Genomic DNA, 22,145 nt, shown 5'->3' with positions numbered 1-22,145 from the left:
TTTTAAATTCAAAAGAAATATTTGTTCTCAGAGTAGCCACCACCATGAGGGAAAAAACAAGTAAATGGCACCATTTACAGTCCGTTCAATTCAGACATAAAAATAGTGATCAAATAACAAAAATTTTTTGTAGAGAACTTGGGTTTACTATAACAAATAAGGTGCCAAAAGTCCCCGTCGATCCCATGTAAGCTAAAAAAGCTATTTGGGGTCAAAGGTCTTTTTTTTGGATTTTTCTCGAAAACGGAAGGTTTTTATCAAAAAAGTACCTCAGACCAAATTTGTAGATCTCAAAATTCTCTATAAAAATGGTACTTATGGGTTTTTCTCTAAGACCAACCATCAAAAGACAGCCAGTCACTTGCAGAATCCCTATATTTACATGGCCTTGAATAGCATCTGGCTATTCTAGTCTGTGCACTGAGTTCATGAGTGAATAAACATACAGTCGGACCCCGATTTAACGAATTCACTGGGACCAAAATTTTTATACATTAATTCAGTGTTATTCGTCATATCGGGGTGAGAATTTTTTTTTTTTTTTTAATGCACTTATACCTTACCTAAAACTCTTAATAAGCAACTCCTCAAAAATATCCATAATTAGAAAGTGTATTTTTTATTCAGTATTCCACGACTTATAACACGATTGTTAATTTGAAATTTTAAACTACTGAGTAATAGATGTTTGACAATTTCCTTGATACTTGACTCGAAATAATTCTCTTTCGACTTTATGGAGGGAAGGAAATACTGTGTCTTTTGCAGCCTGCTGCATGAGATATGTTTTAACAGTTAGCAGGCCATGTAAAGCAATTGAAAAAGTAACAGTTTTAATGGGAGTTTCACTGTTGCTTCCTGCATCAGAAACACTATTCGTTGGTTTCCCTCCCACCCTCGCCCGTCAAAAATTACTGATTCCAAGAAAAGTCTTTTTCTGCTTTGGACAATATGGATGTGACATTTGAAAAACAATTCAATATTTCTGAACTCAAATTAACAGAAATATATTTTTTTTTTTGGCTGTTAAGATAATTCTTTATTTCGGGAAAGGGCGCCCAAAATTTTAAAGGGGGAGCTCAAAAATTTCCCCCATGGTTTAGCAGAATATTTTCCCCATGGAAACCGATTTCAGTACAGATTAGAGATATTAAAATTTGACATTTTTAATAACTTATTCATTGATGACTGGAAAAGAAATTTTTATACATTTTTGCAAAGAAAAAAGCACTAAAAGCAAGGAAGTTCTCATTTCTAAGGTGTTTTGAGCCCCCCCCCCCTTGCTTCCCTATATGGGCGCCCTTGGTTTCGGGGTTTACTATTCGGTAAATAGGGGTTTTTGCCTTCATTTTGGTCAGAGAAAAAGAAAATTTTGCTAAATCACGAAATTCTTTAAATAGAGGTTCGTTAAATCGGGGTTCGACTGTATTTATTACAAGTGTCTGCTGTTGTTTGTATTGATCAATATTTTTAAAAAATGTCCCAATTTTGCTTTATTTGCAATAAACTTTTGACTGAAGGTGAAACTGTAGTGGTGAGTCGTGGAATGCCAACTTTAATCGAGGCAACTGTGGCGAGAAGTGATGAGTTTGCTCATTATTTAAGAAGTCAAACCTCAGTTACAAGTCACGTGAATTGCGAGAAAATCATACACCCGAAAAAGTTCAATCTCTGCAGCAAAAAGACAATGTAAGAATGAACAGGCCAGTACTTCAAAAGTAAGTCCACCACGCACTAGAGCGCGATTAAGTTAATCGTTATTTATACTCTCAAACATTCTCGAATAATTTCTGCTGCAGGTTTTAAAGTTCTCACCGTTTTTCCATTTTATTCAAGTTTTTTTTATCAGACCAGACTTGACTTAAAATCTCTTGGCATTTAAAACAAATAAATGTTAATTTTCCTGGCTTCTCTGTAATAGTAATTCTACTACCATATTTTAATTTCAATCGCACTTTTATAGTTCTGTTTTCTAAAGCTACATTTCGGCAAACATTCTTTAATGCATCCAACGTAAACTGGCAGTAATTGCTACTTTCAATGAACTTGAAAATTTCGTCCATTGCAGAGTTTACATCTTCACTTTTAAGATGACCAGTTTTACTGCTAGTGTTAAATCTCAGGAAGGATTTGGAACAACTATAATGGTATTTAATATCAGCAGCGACTAAATCATACTCAAAATTAATGCGTGCAAGGACAGCTTTTGATACATCATCAGACCAATCTTAAGCTAATTTTAAAAGGGATTCTTTGAATGTAACTGCAGAAATTTCATGAACTTTTTTGCGATAATTCTGCACATTCTTCTTCTCAGCCTCATCATCCGCTCAGCCTCTTCATACAAGCAGTGTTTTTTAAACAAAAACTGGATTCAGAAACACTTAATCATGCTCTAATAGGAAGTGGACTTACTTTTGAAGTACTGGCCTGTTTATCCTCACGTTGTCTTTTTGCTGCAGAGATTGAACTTTTCCGGGTGTATGATTTTCTGCAATTCACGATAATTGTAATGGATTTTTCATCCTTATCCTCATATAAATAATAGCCGATGATCGATTAACCCACGTGATTCAACAATGAAACTCGCACCACGGCATGATAATTTGATAATATGTTTTTGTAATGTTTAACATCCAGGGAAAGGCTTTATTGTGACAAGGCTGAACTTGATCCAGCAACTTAAGTTTTACTGGTAAGACTGTATCTTTTCAGGGGAATAAAGAAAAGAAAAAATGGTCAACAATGAAAGCTACCTACTGGAGTTTAGGGTTAATCCACCCTAGTTAGGGTTATATTTTCAACTATCAAAATATCACCAAACTGGCAATGACTTTGTTCAAATGCAGAAGATTTGAAGCAATTTTCATTCGTCATACCTTGACGGGCGACTTTCTATTTTTTAAATAATCAGCAAACTCATTACTTTTCGCGACACTTGCATCGATTAAAGTTGGCACTCCAAGACTGACCACAACACTTTCACCTTCAAAAGTTTATTGCAAATCTTATATCTTTAAATGAGCAATTCTCGTGGGTATATTTATATTTCTTATCTCGGAAACGGCTCTAACGATTTGGATGAAATTTTGGATTTAATTGTAGTTTTGCATTCTAAGTTCATCTACGTCAGTGTTTTTTCTGTACAAATGCAATTTTTTACAAAAATCAGTTTTTTAATATAAAGTCAAATTGTGTTAAGCCTTGAAGCAAACTGTGAGTTGACGCATCAGGCAGATGATTTGCAACCATAACAATGAAAATTTGTCTCTTCTTGCTTTAAAATTTTATACTTGCTTAGGGTTGCCAGGCTTGGCTAATATTGGCCACTTTGGCTAATTTCAAACATACTTGGCTGAAAACAAATTCAAAAGCATTATGTAAGTCGATGTAAGGCTTTTTTTTTCTTTTTTAAGTGAAACTATTGCTTGACCATCCTATTTTATTTTATTTTATTTATTTATTTTCTTTTTACACTTCAAATAATTTAACATGTTTTTAAAATCACGTATCTAAATTTTATTTCGAAGAAACGTATGTCTTGAGACTGTTTATGTTTTGTTGTTGGAATGGTTTGTGGATCATCAGTTTTGATGGATATCATGCTGTATGTAGCATTTTCTGGCGTAAAAACTAAAAGTACTTATTCAAAAAGAAAATCTCGATTGGGCTAAAATCGTGAAACACATCATAGTATGAAAGGAAGTATTCGGTTAAAAACCGATTTCACCATAGCAAAACTTAGGTCAAAATATTTTAATTACTGACAAGAAAATTGTATAGTGGAAACAAACGTAACAGATAGTTTAAAGCAAAATGTTGATTTAATGACATTCAGAATCTTCTTTGTTTGGTACTTTAGTGTTATAAGAAGGTCGAGTACATAATATTTCGTTAACGTGAAGCTTTTCAAGTATATTTGGAAAAGTATTGAACCTTAAAAAAACACAATTTGAAAAAAAAAAATAATTCTTTTAAAGCCGAGCGAGGCTTGTTCGTCCAGGTATAAAACAAAATTGTGACATTTTTTAAAAATATTGATCAACACAAACAACAGTCGTTGCTTGTAATAAATACGTTTATTCACTCGTGAGCGACGGCACACGGACTAGAATAGCCAGATGTTATTCAAAGACATGCGAATAGATGGATTCTGTAAGTGACTGGCTGTCTTTTGATGGTTTGTCTTAGAGAAAAAATCATAAGGACCATTTTCATAGAGAATTTTGAGCACTACAACTGGGTATGAGGTACGTTTTCAATATAGCTTAACGTTTTTGAGAAAAATTCAAAAAACCTAAAATTTTGACCATTGACCCCAAATAATTTTTTTAGAACACATGGCATTGATGGGGACTTTTGGCACTTTATTTATAATGATAAACCCAAGGTCCATACAAAAATTTGGTTTTGTCGGAATTTTGTCATTTCCATTTTCTAAATTGATCAGACTATTAGAAAAAACTTGGAAATTATTTTCAATTTAAATCATTCACATTCAACTTTTACATGCTGAATTCTTTACATTTTTGGTTTATTTTTCTTTTTCTTTGATGTTATTTTTATTGTGCCACATGCAATATCAGCATTTTACTGCAACTCTGCAGCAATCTTTTAGCATATTCTTTCAATTTGCGTTATTTCTAATTTTTTCCTCAATAGTACACAATATACAGCATATTAACAAAAAATACAGGCGTATTTTTAGAATAAATATTTTTTATTTGATAGCATCGCTGGGCATGCATTTAATGCAGAACATTAAGGCAGAACTTATTATCTGCAAATTATGTATTTAAAACAACCGTTTCGGCAAATAATCACAATTCGGACGATAGATCAAAAGAAATAAGTTTGAAAAGTGAATTCATAGCGCATAAACAAAATACATAAAAAGGGGGAAACGGAAATTGCAAATTTGGGATGGTAAAGGATATGTGGCACTCCACTGTATATAACTCATATGTGGTCAAGTTATGCACTATTGCAATTGGATAATCCAAAAGGGCTGTTTTTTTTATCTTTGAGGTAAAACAAAGTTAATTTAAATCTATTTTCATATCAAGTTGTTATCTCCAAGACATCTATTAATCCATCTCTAGTAGTCAATGAATATTTCAAGCCACTTGTTGATTGTTGTTGATACTGTCACCTACATATCTTTTTACTAAATTATTTTAAGCAGATAAGGAAATTATATCATAGTAAAAGACTTTCATTTTAATCCAAATCATTTTTTAGCTTATTAAAAAATGTACTTTGAAATATAAATGAAGCACCTCAAATTAAATGGAACATCCAACTTTTGAGACTCAGATTTTCAAGACTCTACTGCAGTAGGATGCAAATGCACTAATATTTTTTTTATTCAACTCATATTATTTTGATTGCTTCTATTGGTTTTTACGGCACATGAGCCTTAATAGACTATAGTGCACCTATCATTTTGGATACAAACTAAGAGAAAATATAATTTAACATACTTTTTGCTTTAATAGGTCTTCAAGTTCTGCCTTCAATTTTGCATTTTCAGTTGTAACTTTTTCAACAGTGGCAGCCTAAATAGAAATCAAGTATTGCGAATTAAAGAGAAAGTTTAGCAGACATCTCTAATTAGCCAGCATTTTTGTGACTCCCAAGCCCTTAATAAAGGTTGTTCCATATAACTTAATTACCTCTGAATAGTGGACACTTGGAATAATGAATACACATTTGAGCAAAAAAATGTTTCTTTCTGAATGCTCTGACAAAAAATTTTCTTTTTGTAAAAGTATTTATTATATGCCAGCTATAACTTTCGCAAAGGAAAATATCAGTGATTTTGCAAATTTTATATGAACATAAAAACTCTGGTGTAAAAAAGTATTTCAGGAGGCTTAAAGTTTTCCGACTATAACAAACGCCTCCTAAATACCGAATGCCTATCACATTTGCCTCAAAAAGAGATCCTCCGTCGGAACACTTTCAACACTACCTGGCGGCAATACAAGGAAAGTGCTGTCATAGCAATGGATCCAAACATTTCAAATGTGATTGTTTATTGGTTAATTCCGAAATTTAAATTTAGAAGTTAACCAATTGCTTACTTCCGCTATTAATTTCTAAAACCTTTGACCTTCGATAGATGGCAGTAGCAAGAGTACCGAAATTTGCTTATTGGGATCATTTTGCTTTGGGTTAAAAGTGAGAAAGCGACAGGCATTTAGTATTTAGGAGGCATTGCTATAACAAGCTCGCAAAAAGATGTTTTTGCAATATCTAGCCATGTACAAAGTGGTTTTAGAATACTTATATTTATTTCTCTCATTCAGATTTTTAGCTGTGACTCTATCTTTCTGCCCTTCTAATTTGTTTACCGACTCAAATCTGTTTTGAGATGTTTCTCGTACTTGTTGATACCCCCCCCCCCCCACCCCAGTTGTTTGATTAAAAAAAAAGCCCTATGTAGCTTTTGTAAAAACAAGTTGATTTAGTTAAGTGCAAAGTGCAAGTTAAAATGGCATAAAAAAAGACCGACATTAAAACGGATTGATATTCTGGAAGCAAAATGTTAAAGATTTTTAGAGAACAGAAGAAATCAATAAATGTAGGTTTACATTTTTCTGTAACGAATTTTGTTCCTAGAAGCAAAAATTGAAAAATTTGCTCTTTCAGACAATGATGAGGATAGAATAACTGTGACTGGAAATAATTCCTGGAAAATCAGGTGTTTTTTCCTTCTAAACATTTATTTTTATTTATTTTCTTTTTAACGTTTAGAGAGATATATGCAGAAATATATACAAAAGAGAGATATATACAAAATTCAAAGCTTATATTGAGAAACAGATGTTCAATGATCGGAAAAGGTGGCAAAATCTGCTGAATGTCAGTTACTTAAATTAGTTCCTGCCTAATGCACATTATTTAAATTTATTTTATGCAAGACAAAATGATTAGTACAATTTGAAAGTGAAATATACTATGCAGTTATGGTGCTCATAAATGTAATCATGTAGAGAATGATGCTAATAGTTCACCTTAAATAAGTTCATATTGTAGTTTTTTGTTAAACTTGCTGACTCCCCCCCTTCCCCCGCGATATATCTTAATATATAAAAATCTTCTGTGCGTACGTTTGTCACCATAAAGCTTTTAAACGGCTGGACCGATTTTGATCAAATTTTTTGCATGTAATTAAGTTGTGGCAAGCATGGTTTCGAAGTGCGATGGATCGAATCGGAAAAGTTTTTGTTAATCAATTAATTAATTTAAACATTGGATGGCAAAATCTCCCAATTGATTAATATTTATCTTAACTTATTGATGAGCGAGAACTGAAATAAATATTTAACCCGTTGCCAAAGGACAAAAAGAAAGCCAGCTCTGCTTTTTGTAATGAAATTTCCTATTGTGATATTATGTCAATTGAGAATAGATAAAACATAGAGAGGGAGAGAGAGAGAGAGAGTGAAGCCTTCATTTCTCTCTTGAAAGCAACGATTTTAGATACCGTGATATATTTTAAATTAAAGTACTGGAAGGTTCACGCAAAACGTGCGTAGTTAAACCATGTGAGCGGATCGGTGCTTTAGGTTGTCCTAACCAAATGATCAGAAAGTACCGTACCTAGCAACATTTCTTTCTCGGCTTAAATCCATCTGAGTTTTGGCACCAATGTCAAGAACACTTTAAGGATTATCAAACTAATCAGTATATTATTAAAGGAAAAGATGATGGAATTTAAAGACGAAAAATTTTTTATTTTCGCCCAGATAAATTACAACAGGGTAGTTCTGTACACAAAAGATCATTGCAATGGAAGATCTTTATCTTTGGTGGAAGGAACAAATTAGGCAATATATGAAGCTTAAAAAGTTTTGGTTCAAAAGATTGGACCACTAATTGGTCAGAGTTGGCTTCTCTCACTGATCGGCTGGATTACAGTAACGTGGTGGCTTGGCAACTTTGGCTATAAACAATAGAGTTGCGCAATCATTTGTTTACATTTTAAAAATGCTGTTTATGTAATTTATTGTATTTTTTGTTTATTTTAGCAAAATATTTCAAATTGCAAAGAATTGTTTTTTATTTTTAAAGGGTTTTTAGTCATTTTACATCGTGAGGGGGGGGGGGGATGAGTGATTTTCGCTTAGTCACAGAACTGTTTTTACCTTTATACTTTTTCTAAACGATATCCTTCCGATTTTTTTATTCTTTTTCATATGGACGATGTTGCAGCGGCATTTCCTGTTTGTTCTAGATGGATAGTTAGATTTTTAGATTTAATATCTGAGGACGCTTTTTATCTTTTGAGTATGGCTGAAAGAACAAACCATCAAGTACGAGCGAAAAAGTAGTTAATAAAACAACTGCTCAGTGGGCATTATAAATCAAGTTATAATAAATACACAAATTCTAACACCATAGCAGCTTAAAACATTTACTTTTTACTTATTTTTTTCAACAAAACGGTTCAAACACTTGATAGTTTATTGAAATTTCTTAACTTTTCAATTTACAAAGTTTGAACAGAGCAACGTCTGTCGGGTTCTCTAGTATATATATAAATAAATAAACACTGGATAGCGAAAAGTATTCGGAATCTTTCAATAATCAACACAATAAAAAAAACTAGAGAAATTAACTGTGAAGTGGGACAGTGGGAGATTTGGTTGAAAAGCTGGTGACTCCCCATAAAATGGGGTGGGTTGGCACCTCTGATGAAGAAGTCAGCAGTTACAAACTATGTTAGTGTCGTTACAATGTAATGGACTCAGCATTTCTCAGTGCTACAAAAATGCAGTGTTTCTATTGGAAAATGTGGTAAGAAGTAATGAGACTTGTAACAAAATAAAAGGAAAAATAAGCAACTGGAACTTAAAACAAACTTTTTAAGGACTTTCTAACACCTTCTAAAGACCATAATAACCTACATTGGACATTAATAATATTATTATTCCTTTCAAATACAAGTTCCAGGTGGAATAATTTTACACTTAACCCCTTAAACAGTTTGCCCGTACAGTGTACGTGCTAGCCGAAATCGGTCTCATCTGGTTTGCCCTTACGGCGTACAGGCATCGATATTTTCTCCTTTCCTTTTCTGGTTTGCCCGCATTTTTCATTATTGAAAGAGACTATTTAGTATTATTATTTTTCAACAGATGGCGTGGCTTGTCCATGTAAATGAAATGCTTTTCATCCGGGTTTTTCTATGTGACGGGAAAACGGGAACTGTTCTTTGAAGTTTTTGCTCGACTGTATGCCGTGCTTGTGAATCTTATGGAAATTATGGATGGAATAGACGAAGAAAATATTTTCTCTTGTTAGATGATGAACTACATTCTGATACAGATATTTCTTCTAATTATTTGGATTATTCCTCAGATGACTCGTGCAGTGAGCTCAACTCTGATGAAGATTTGAGTTCTGCAAGAATTTATACCTAGGTTGATGTGAAAAATCCATCTGTTCCGTGTCCTCCATTTAAATTTTCTGGTATTCCCTCTGTGCATGTACAATTTGACGACACTTCTGATGTTCTACAATTTTATGAAACATTCATTGATTTTTCACTTATGAGTAAAATTGTGGAAGAGACAAATAAATAAGCTAAACAGTGCAATAAAAAAATATGCCTTTTTTGGAAGCATTTATGGTAAAATAATTGACCGCTTAAAGGGTTAAAGTCCTCCAGCTAAGAAATAAATGGTACAGGGAGGAACTGGATTGGAAATAGCTGGTAGACAGTATGAAATCTTCATGAATGAAAATTGGACATGAAACCCCCAGGTATTGACTATTACAAAACACTCACAAACAATATATTCATTATTTGAAAAGGATGTTAGAGCTTACCTTCATTTTTGAAATTTGCAGCTCTTCTTCTAAACTTCTAATGCGATCTTTATGCTGAGTAACCTCTTTCTCCTTTGCCATCCAATCATTATTGTAATTTTTCTAAAATAAATAATAACTCACTTATTTTTCCTTCTTTCAATATTTTAATACATATAAAAATATGCAGAATTTGAGGTACGACTAAATAATAATGCCAACATAAGTGCATAGAAGACAAAATACTCAATTTGTTTATCAATTTGTTGTTACCACTAAATAATAATGCTAACATAAGTGCATGGAAGACAAAACACTTGATTTGTTTATCACTCATCACTAAGGAGCTACTGCTGGCTGCCTAATCTGAGGTAGTTTTAGAATAGAGAAAATCTTGTTTTCAAATTGAAAACAAAATGAACTCTAATAACACTGTGTGACCCGATTTTTCTAACATGAATACTATCATGTGTTTTGAGTTACTTACTTAATTGTAACCAAAATTGCCAAATGATATGGGTGTCTAACACGTAACGTTTCTTAGTTATAGCCTCTATAACATTTGCATGCATCCTTGCTTATAATGTGATAAAAATAATTCAATTTCATATACATTTCAAAAATTAGAATTATAAAACAGCCAATTAGTATATACTGTGAAAAATATCATCTGGAACACTTATTGTTTAATAGAATATTTTATTTTGATTACAATTGCTGTTTCTGAAGTGGTAACAATTATCTTTTTAAAATTTACTTCTTATTCTGCAGGAAAATGATTCTTCCACCCTTACATATAAAACTCGGTTTGACGAAAAATTTTGTCTAAAAATTTTGATAAAAATGGGAAAGGGTTTTTTTTATTTGAAAAGTATTTTTCCCGAATTGAGTAATGCTAAATTAAAAGAGAGCATTTTTGTCGGCCGACAAATAAGAACGCTTATGGAGAACGATGAACTTGGTGAAAATCTCACCTAAAAAAAATTAGCGGCTTGTTTGTCTCTGAAAGAGGTAGCCTGAGAATTTTTAGTCAGTCAAAATAAAACTAAAAATGCCAAATTTTTAGAGGGAAACTTGTGGCAAAACTTTGAAACGATGGGGTGCAGTATGTCATTGAAGATGCATTTCTTGCATTTTCACTTTGATTTTTTTTCCCTCCTAATCTTGCAACAGTGAGTGATGAGCAAGGTAAATACTTTCATCAAGATATTAAATGTACCGAAGAACATAACCAAGGAAAATGGAATACAAAAATGCTGGGAGATTACTATTGGTTTCTAATTCAAGAGGAAAAGTTAATTTTTCATCATTTTCTTTCACAACATGTGGCTTTTTTTTCTACTCAATGTTAAAACCTGTGCTATTTCTCCTCACAATGTATGTATAAGTGCATATTATTATTATATTTGCATTCAGATTCAAAATATAAGTAGATAAACATGTTTAGATTAGTTTTAAAAGTTTCAATTTTTAGCCATTTTGGAAATTAAATTTGTCATAATTTTAAAATGGTATGTGTTACAAAAATTTAGTTTATATATTTATGTTTAGCAGTCCCAACTTGACATAAATCAGCTATTTTGTCAATGTTATAGAAAAAAAAATAAAATTTTGTTATACAGTGTAATCAAGTTATGCTTCAGTCATGGAAATCTCAACAGTCATTGGGAGGCATAAGGATTTGCAGACTTAATGAGTTTGCTTTTGATTTGATGCACTACCATCCATAATTTTATATTTTTGAAAAACCCCTGACATTATGCTATTTAACTTGTTAGAACTCTTTTTAACAGTCAATATTTCCATGAACTGAAGTTTATTTGCCAAAATAGAAGACAAAGATGTGCAGAAACAAATTTTTTTCCTTTAATATTTGTGCCACAAGTAATATTTTCTCAATGCTACTCATCAACCAAACATGAAAGAACTAAGAATTCCGCATGGAATTTTGTGCAGATCACTGAATATCCTCCTGAGATAAGATATCAGAAAAAAAGTACATATTTTTAATTACTGATTTATATGAACAAATGAGCATTAAATATAATATTTTCAGTATAATTTGCTATCCTTTTATATTTTGCTGGGAGAGCACAAGCACTGAAATGGATGTTGAGGTCATAAGCAGAACATAATAAAATGCCCCAAAGGAACTGTTCACAAGTCTTCATTTTCAAGTTCAAAATTATTTTGCACTAGAGATGACTCTTTAACTTGATGTGTAACAAAGTCTAATATAGCCTGAGATGCATCTATTTCAAAATCTCTTAAACCAAGATGATTTGTCAAAAGAGAACACACAACTTTAATGATTTCATGCCAGTAAAAATCATCAATCTGTTTGTTAAAATTGAAAAAGCAGAGCTCAGAATGGATGAATTCAGTCTTTAAATTGAGGAACTGGAAAAAAAGAGGAAAAGGAAATATTAGTTCAGCCAATGAACACATTATAGCGTGCATGGAATATACGATACTTTTTGACTTCAGAATATTGTTAGGCGTAGTTAGTAAGTAAACATACTAGAAGTCCCCGCCCCTAAGGGGTGAGCTGAAGGTGGGAGAGAGGGTGGAAGAAAATTTTGTGTTTTTCGAGAAAATGTCAGAAACGGTGGAAAAAATGCATTTAAAATAATAGTTAAAGCTACATAAACTTCCTATGGAACTGTTTCTACACATATGTGTCAAACTTCCAATAATTTTCCGGGTATATGTTATGATAAAGATGATTTTCAGGAAAATTCTCTTTTTGTCAAACTTTTGCTCCTAGTGCCTCTCAGGATCAGTACTTATGAACATTGTCAACAACAAAGTTGTAGAGCTTTAAATTTCCTTCAATTTGATATGCTATTTTGTTACATTTTATTCAACCAATCAAAAGTAACAGAATTTCAAACACGCACTTTCATGTCAAAACATGGAACACTTGTCATTCAAAAATTTCAAACTGATTCGAAAGGATCGCGCACTTCCTCTTTCCTCAATGAATTCAACAATTCTGAAGGACAACAAAGAAGGATTTGTGGATTACTCATAGGCGGATTTACGGGGGTGCCAGGGGGTGCGCCGCACCCCCAACAATTTTGGTTGGGTTTTCAAAGAAAATTTAAATGAAATATATTTTTATCAGGAGAAAATATGTATTTCTCCTCAGGAATTTAGTAAAACAACTTATATTTTCTACAGTTAAATGCAAGTTAATTTACTTGAAAGCAAACCCAAAAATACAATAATAGGCAGCTTATTGTGTGACTTGGTCACCACATATCGCCAGTGAGAGAGAAATTGTGCTACACGAATTAAAAAGAAGTATTTCTCCATTAAAAAAGAAAGAAGATAAATAATTACATAAATCAAATAAAAACATTCCTTTAATTATTTTTCAGTACTTTATTATATAGATAACAAAAGATAAGCTTTAGATAACAAAAAATGTGTGGATGTTGTTTATATTGATTTTCAAAAAGCTTTTGACAAGGTACCGCATGTTGCTCTTCTCAGCAAGTTAGCTGACATTGGAATAGGAGGAAAAACTTTACTTTGGGTTAGAAATTGGCTTACTGGTAGGAAGCAAAGAGTAGTTGTGAGAGGAAATCATTCTAATTGGAGTGATGTTTTAAGTGGGGTTCCTCAGGGATCAGTTTTAGGGCCTCTTTTGTTTATTATATTTATGAATGACATCAATGAAAATATTTCTGGAAGCATGAATTGTTTTGCTGACGATGTAAAAGTTATGGGGATTGTCGAAAATGAAGAACAAGTAAAACAGCTGCAAGAGGATTTAGATCATATTACTAAGTGGGCAGATAAATGGGGTATGGCAGTTAATGTAGGGAAATGTCAAGTGCTACACTTAGGTCAAGGTAATAAGCGTATGAGATATCGTTTACAGGGTTCAGTCATAAATCAGGCAGAAAATGTTATGGATCTGGGTGTCTTTATAAATCAGGACTTCAAGTTTAGTCAACAGTGCAGTATTGCTAGTAACAAAGCCAACAAAATGCTTGGGTTCATCAATAGATCTATTTCAAACAAATCTAAGAAAGTTCTTCTGCCTTTATATAGGAGTTTAGTAAGACCTCATTTGGAGTATGCTGTTCAGTTTTGGTCGCCTTATCTGAAGAAAGATATTTTTGCATTGGAAAGGGTTCAAAGAAGGGTAACTAAATTAGTAAGGGGACTCTCAGATTTAGATTATGATACCAGACTTAATAGGCTTAACATGTATAGCCTGGAGCAAAGGAGAGTCAGAGGGGACATGATTCAGTTATTTAAATTTATCAAAATGAAAGATGTAAATGGATTAAATTTTTGCGGGGAAAGCAGGACAAGGGGTCATTGTTTTAAGCTATTTAAATCTCAGACTAACTTGGAAATCAGGAAAAACTACTACTTTAGCAGGGTCGTGGGCACTTGGAATAGCTTACCGGAAGAGGTGGTAATGAGCAAAGGAGTGGATAGCTTTAAGAGGGCCATTGATCTTCATTGGGGACTAATTAATTGACTAGGACCAGCCTAGCTGGGCCCAGAGCCTGTTGCTGGTCGTCACATTTGTATTTGTATTTGTATATAATAATTTTATATTCTGCAATTTGGTATTTATTGGTATAACATTACAATTTTCTGTTTCTTTGAAACAACCATGACTAATAAAGTCAAAAATTATGGCTATTGTGATGTACTTCCTCAATAACGATATAAAGTCCTTACACATCATTCCAGTTAACAGTACAGTAAAATTACTCTGAAATCAACTAAAAACCAACATTTCCACTGTAAAATTTCAAAATTTTCCAACAGGGGCGGGGCAGTGCTATCCCTGAGCTCCGCTACTAAAATTTATTGCTTTTGTTGCCTTTAATATGAATAATAGTCTCCAAAATAGTTACCAGATACAGAAAATAATTTCTAAAATAGTCTCCTATTAAAAAAAAAAGCATTTATATCATTTTAATGCCATGAAGTGGGACAGACCTACGTGGGGTAAATTTTCTCCAAACAAACTTTAAAAAAGAAAACTTCAAAAAATATTTTCCAAATTTTAGCCCAACTCTGAATAAACACAAAGAGAAACCATCACTGACACATTCTAGTATATTTTTCTCACTGTCTGACTGTTATTAAAGAAAATAGTAAAAGACTGACTGTATAAAAAGAGCTCTAAGCATCACATTCCTATTTCCGATCGAAAGAAAATTAGCTCTTGTCACAAAAAAATTAATGTATAGTACGAATAAAAGAAATTAAGAACCAAAAAAACAGTTAAAAAAAAGAAGTAGTTGAGAAAACAGAAATCGCGATTGCAAAAACTAATCCTTTACAAAAATGGCACTCACAAAAACGATACCGTTACGAAAATTGCGATCTTTTACGATCGCGTCGAAACTTTACGAAACTTTTTTTTTTGTACAAAAATATAAATATCACATTTTTTTCTGATCGTGAATGTTTTATTGCATTTCATTTTTCCACTTTTTAATCCGATTGTTTTCAAAAATTAAACGCGGTAAAACTTTTCCTTTTTTTCCGTGGTAACTAGAGGGTAAACTTAAAAGCGATTTTTTCATTTTTTTTTACCAATTTTTTCTCCTAGGAGAAAAAGAAGCTTTTTTACGAATTTTAGTTACACTTACTAAAATACTCGCTGTATTTTACAACTGATTGCAAAATACTCGTTTTTTTCATCAAAATAGTCGCCTTTGCCGTCAAAATAGCAGCTTTAGTCGCCATTTGCAGTGCTGCATCCCCCCCCCATCCCCTGTAATTAGCCAGCAATGGGGTAGCTACAGTTTCTGTCGCCCGGGGCGGTTCCATTATTTGCCACCTTTTCATTAAAACATATCAATTACATTAAAGCATTGAAAAAATTATCGCTCAAAATATAAAACTTAATTTAAGGTAGCAAAGGGAAACTAATTTAATCCGTATTCTTCCTACAAAAATAAAGGGGGCGGGGTCATGCACCTATCTCGGAGAAATATCTGAATTTACATCAAAAATTGCAGTAAAAGTAACTTTTGGGGATTGGGGTTCTCTGCCGAATCTTTATCAAAACTGAAGTCAGTTTAAGCCTGTGGGGACGATAGAGAGTCAGCTTTTATTCCGTAACAAAGTTCCAATAATTTGTTTTCCCTGCATTAATTCAGACTTGCAAAGAAACAACTTTCACAGAAACGTATTTGATATTGATATTTATATACATAAACACATGTTATATTTCAAAAGTATATTTGATATTACATTTTCGAATATTTTCCGAAATTTAAATTTTAAAAATTCTGTTTAAGTGTTGAATCACAACTTAAGGACATTAAGTGAATGAGGAAGGTTCAAGGGCTCGCTACGGAAATATTTCAACTTTGAACACTGAAATGACCGTTCAGTCATACCAAAACCTTACATTTCAAAGTTTTCTTTCCCTTTGACTCCAGTATTAGATTTGAAGTATGATTCCCTTATTAGATTTTTTTCTTCACACAAAAAGTGCTGAATCGCCGCCCCGAAAAGTACGCCGCCCCGGGCGTACCAAACTCTTCACACCTCCCTAGCTACGCCACTGCTATATTGTTGCACCCCCAGAATTCACAGCCTAAATCCGCCTATGGGATTACTACACCACAAATCATGTTTAGAGGGGGGGGGGGGGGGGGTCATGAAATTGTGAGTGTGAAAAGGGGGAAGGAAAGTGAGTAAGAAATGTGACATAAAGCATTTTTTAATACGAATATGTTTATGAAAAGTAGCTTGTAAAACGAACTTTGTGACAAGGGGGCGGAGGAGGAAGTTAAAAATGTTCAAAAAAAGTGTGACATTATCTATGGAATTGGAAGAACAGGGTGGTGACAGGAAATGTGAAAAAAAGTTCCCTGACTTTTCCCTGATTAAGTTCACCAAATTTCCCTGATTTACGTTACCAATAGTAATGGTTTCCTTTCTTTGCTCTACTTGAAATCCATTGTATGTTTGTATAAAATACAGTAATTTAAACGTTTTAAGTTGTGTAAAGTTGATGAACTAAAGATATATTTTTAAAAAATGCTACTTTTTCAACAAAATGGCAAAAAAAAAAAAAATCAAGTCAATTTTTTTTTTTTTTTTTGGGGGGGGGGGGGGAAACGACAAAACAGTATATTAAATTTTTCTACAATGGAAAGATACTTTGCTTCCAGAAACCACTTAGCATAAGAATTTTAAGAAACTATTAAACTCACTCTTAAAAACGTATGTGTATTTATGGTAGAACTGAAAAGTATTTGAAATTATTTTGAACTAAATTTTCAAACAGTATAATAATTGTTGCAAGAATAACAAATAATAGTGAAAGAATAGAAGTAATGTAGTTATTCTTATATAACGAATTGACATATTTATGCAAAACAGATGAAACCTTTTGACATCCATTCATAGGGAGTTTTTCTCTAATCAAGAACATAGGTTTCAATGAATGAATACAGCATTTTAACAATAAAAAATAAAGATATTTACTTAAGTATACAAGTTAACTCTATTTCAAATGATTTAAGTATGTAACGAAAAAAATCTTAGATTGCTTTTGTATCAAACAACTTTGAAATGCAAGAAAAAAAAAACAGAAAAAAAAAGTAATTAGTTAATTTCAAAATATATAAAAGAAGAATACAACTTGGTTATAAAATAAAAGAATCATTTAAGTCTGAAAAAAAGAAAATCCTTATAATCTGCGGCGACATCAAATAGTATAACGGTAAAAAACAAAGTTTTTTTGATTGAAAGTTTAGTTTTAGCAATTAAATTTAAAAAATGAAGAAGTAATAACTTTTAAGCTTTTATCAGTATTAATTAAAAAACCAAAGATTTCTTCTTGAAATCGTGATTACAGTACGCTAATCACTTCGAGTCAATGGAATAAAGGCAAAGGAGCTAAGGCATTAATGAAGGCTTCCTCTTTGCCTGTATGGTTGTTTATTTTACCTCGCATTAAAAGCGTGAAAGGAAATTTCAAGCTAGGTGAAATAAACAACCTAACAGACGCATAAGCAATCTTAGGAAGTTCATCCTGTGGTTAATAAGTAAGATTCAATACTTTGACGTTGAGGAAAAAAGATGTACAAATATGCGGCAGTGTATAATCGCACCTCATTAATTTTACTTTTTTTTTTGAACAGATAATTGGCAAAAAATGCGTAGGGAATAAGGATACTTAATTTTGTAAAGCAAAAAAAAAAACTTCATAAAAACAATTTTCCCTGATTTTTGGCTATTTTTTCGAAATTCCCTGAATATTTCCCTGATTTTTCCCTGATTAATAAAGTTCCCTGACTTTTCCCTGATCTGTCGCCACCCTGAAGAAGATTTTCAAAATGACGCACATGCAGTATGAATTGGCGGACTGAGGACGTGCTGAAAGTCAGCACTATACATACTCTTTATGGAAATTGATAACGACAAATTTTAATTAAATTTGAATTCGTTGTTAATGAAGATATCTAGTCTACAAAACTGTTAGGCAAAAAGAGATGAATGTATAAACCATATGGACATCAATTTCAGTTAGAAAATTGAAATGAGGGTCAAACAAGAAGGTTTCTGTCCAACTTTCATAATTACAGCGAGTTGACAAATCTGTTAATGATGAAGCTGTTGAAAAACGAGACAAATACACTTCGAGCTTTAGGTGATGTTGACGTCGATATTGCGAAGACAGCTACCATCAGATGGAAAAATCCTTCGGTAGCTATCATTTGAGAGGAAGTCCTCCTGGTTGTTCTCTTGATAGTCAAATCCCTAACTGATCACACATTCTGCTATCAAAATGTACCAGAAATCTAAAATCATACAACATGTATCTAAGGAATATATCAACCATTCTTCTTCCCCTAAATCCATTGAGGATGATGGGGTCATATGTATCTCTCATAGTATGGTGCTCTAGCTACAGAAAAGTCCCTCAACGAGTTCCGTTATAGATCATTTATCAAAGTAGCTGCAAACATCAAGACTGATCTCTAAGTAGCTGCAAACATCAAGACTGGTCTCTAACTCTGCAGTACTATCAGGTACACCTGTAGCTAGGAACCTAATGGTGAAGTACCGGAATGGAGGTTTGGAAAAGGATAAATGACCAACTCATGCCGATACTCTCATCGGAATCGGGAGTTGCTCCTGACGGAATCTTAAAGATGATTTTGACCAATTGCTTTTCTACTAGTCACCGGAAGGTCACTCGTAGAAAATCGTCGTTAAACTACTCTGTCACAAGCTTGCATTTCAAGGGCAGTTGCAACAACGGAATCAAAATATTTATCCAGGATGAAGGGGAGGACGATGACATCAATACGTTACCAATTTCTTCGAATAACTTTTCCACTACTGGTGACATGACCCTTCCGCTTAAGAATAAAACCAAGATGTCATCTTAAAGATGATATTTTCCTTTTCTAATTTCTGTCAGTTCATATTCCATATAAACTTTCAAAATATGATTAGTAATAATGTAATAAAAATTATAATTACAAAAGAGTGCTGCCGGTCATCTACATTTACCTTATTTCAAATATTAAAATTTTCATTATCATGCTATAACGTCACATATTCATTTCAATAAGAATAACTAAATTGAGTACATGCTACAACTTCATAGTGTTTGATTGCTTGTCAGCTGGGTGTCGCGATGATTGGGCATAGGCTTCATATTTCTTTGGTATTAGGTTTGAATCTGCAGTTCAAGTGTTCAGCCGGTGGCCCTTCAAGACACAGAAAACCGTTGGGGTCCTTGTCATATGATTGCTGCACAAGATCCCTTGAGCGCCTGCTTGGCAGACACTCTGAGACAAAAAGAACGAGATTTTTTTTCTCTCGAAAAGTATTGGTTTTCAAGAACGTATGCCTAAAAAACCACTGGAAATGTGACATATATGTATGAAAACAATTTCACAATAAATTTAGTTAACTTTCACTTTTATTCAGAACACATTTTTCCTGTCGTTTCCGAGATATAATCGAAAATCACAAAATTTGGCTCCCCCTTCCCACCTTTAACTCCCCTCCTCCCCCCTAGGGTCAGGGTATGTTTACTTATAAATTACTTCTAACAAATTTCTTGCTGAGGAAGTGCTGGATTTCTGTACTCCCTCAGTTCACTTTCGTTAAATAACGCCATGCGTATGGAGCAATTCATACTGCATATACGTAGTTATGCAAATCTTCGTCCAATTTTTTGGTAAGGGGCTGTCCATAAATGATGTTACACTCTTTTTTAACATTTTTGACCCCCCCCCCCCCCCCTTCTTGTCACAAAGTTTGTTTTACAAACTACTTTTCATAAACATATTCGTATTAAAAAATGCTTGATGTGACATTTCTTGCTCTTTCATTCCTCTTGTCACATAGTCACAATTTCACACTCTCCCCTCTTAAACATCATTTGTGTTGTAGTAATCCACAAATATTTCTTTATTGTCCATCAGGATTGACGAGATCATTAAAGAAAGAGGAAGTGTGCGATCCTTTCAAGTCAGTTTGAAATTTGTGGATGGCAAGTGCTCCATGTTTTGTCATGAAAGTGCGTGTTTGAAATTCTGTAACTTTTGATTGGTTGAATAAAATATAACAAAAAGGCATATCAAATTGAAGGAAGTTTAAAGCTCTACAACTTTGTCGCTGACAATTTTCATGAATACAGATCCTTGGAGGCACTAGGAGCAAATGTTCGACAAAAAGAGAGAATTTTCTATGTATGGAAAATCATCAATTTTCCATAACATATACCCGGAAAATTATTGGAAATTTGAAACACATTAGTAGTTTCTTAGGCAGGTTATTTAGCTTTAATTTTTATTTTAAATGTATTTTTTTCACCGTTTCAGACATTTTCTCAAAAAACCCAAAATTTTCTTCCCGCCTCTCTCCTACCTTTAACTCACCCCCTAGGGGCGGGGACTTACTAACTACCCCTTACAATATTCTGAAGTGAAAAATTATTGCATATTCCATGCACACTACACCCGTTTTGAGCACTCATTGACTGGACTATAGAGGTTCTAAGCTCGAAGTTTCGCAAAAAATATAAGTCTTTAGCTTGTTCCCCGAATAACGACAATTTGTGTTGAATGAGTTGAATTGCCAAAATTTGGGCAAATATGGTTAGATTTAAATAAAAGAGAAAGTTAGGAAGCCTAGAAATTAGTCTTTTTGAAATTTTTGTTTAGCAAGAAATAATATCGGGATTGCCAATCATTATTTGCTTGTTGAAATAGGACCATTTTAAGACTTTTCCCCCTATTTTATCTCATCTTCTTTACTAATAATAAAGCTGAAAGTCTCTCTGTCCGGAGGATGTCTGGATGTCTGTAGGATGTCTGTGACGCGCATAGCGCCTAAACCGTTCGGCCGATTTTCATGAAATTTGGCACAAAGTTAGTTTGTAGCATGGGGGTGTGCACCTCGAAGCGATTTTTCAAAAATTCGATGTGGTTCTTTTTCTATTCCAATTTGAAGATCAAAATTCTCATTAGATGGACGAGAAAAAAACGAAATTATCATTACGTGAAACCGTAACCAAGCCAATTGGCGAGAAAATTCACTATACATTATATATAAATATACAGGCGGACCAAAAAACCTTTTTAATTTTCTATTACGGGCAAAGCCGTGCGGGTACCACTAGTTACTAATAATAAAGCAGAAAGTCTCTCTGTCCGGAGGATGTCTGGATGTCTGTAGGATGTCTGTAGGATGTCCGTAGGATGTCTGTGACGTGCATAGCGCTTAAACCGTTCGGCCGATTTTCATGAAATTTGGCACAAAGTTAGTATGTAGCATGGGGGTGTGCACCTCGAAGCGATTTTTCGAAAATTCGATGTGGTTCTTTTTTTATTCCAATTTTAAGAAAAAAAGTATCATAAATTACGAAATTATCGTAACGTGGAACCGTAACATGGGCACAAGCCAATTGGCGAGATACGAAATTATCATAACGTGGAACCGTAACGTCGGTACAAGCCAATTGGCGAGAAAATTCACCATACATTATTTGTAACTAGTGGCACCCGCACGGCTTCGCCCGTAATAGAAAAATTAAAGGTCTTTTGGTTCGCTTGTATATTTACAAATGATGTATGGTGAATTTTCTCGCCAATTGGCTTTTACCGACGTTACAGTTCCACGTTATGATAATTTCGTATCTCGCCAATTGGCTTGTGCCCATGTTACGATTCCACGTTATGATAATTTCGTAATTTATGATAGTTTTTTTTTCTTAAAATTTGAATAAAAAAAGAACCACATCGAATTTTCGAAAAATCGCTTCGAGGTGCACACCCCCATGCTACATACTAACTTTGTGCCAAATT

The 22,145-nt window shown here is 33.3% G+C and overlaps 1 protein-coding gene across 1 annotated transcript in view; it reads right to left on the bottom strand.

Moving 5' to 3' along the window:
- The window catches only part of LOC129226697 (uncharacterized), a 133,906-nt gene that overhangs the window by 33,783 nt on the left and 77,978 nt on the right, over positions 1 to 22,145 (bottom strand). Inside the window, exons 18-19 of the mRNA XM_054861326.1 lie at positions 9,841 to 9,942; positions 5,484 to 5,558 (exon numbers count right to left, since the gene is read on the bottom strand). Coding sequence (XP_054717301.1) covers positions 5,484 to 5,558; positions 9,841 to 9,942 — 177 coding nt within the window. The remainder of the gene's footprint in view (positions 1 to 5,483; positions 5,559 to 9,840; positions 9,943 to 22,145) is intronic.

Source organism: Uloborus diversus, chromosome 7, assembly GCF_026930045.1.
Source record: "Uloborus diversus isolate 005 chromosome 7, Udiv.v.3.1, whole genome shotgun sequence".
Taxonomy (NCBI): domain Eukaryota; kingdom Metazoa; phylum Arthropoda; class Arachnida; order Araneae; family Uloboridae; genus Uloborus; species Uloborus diversus.
This window is presented reverse-complemented; position numbering and strand designations above follow the sequence as displayed.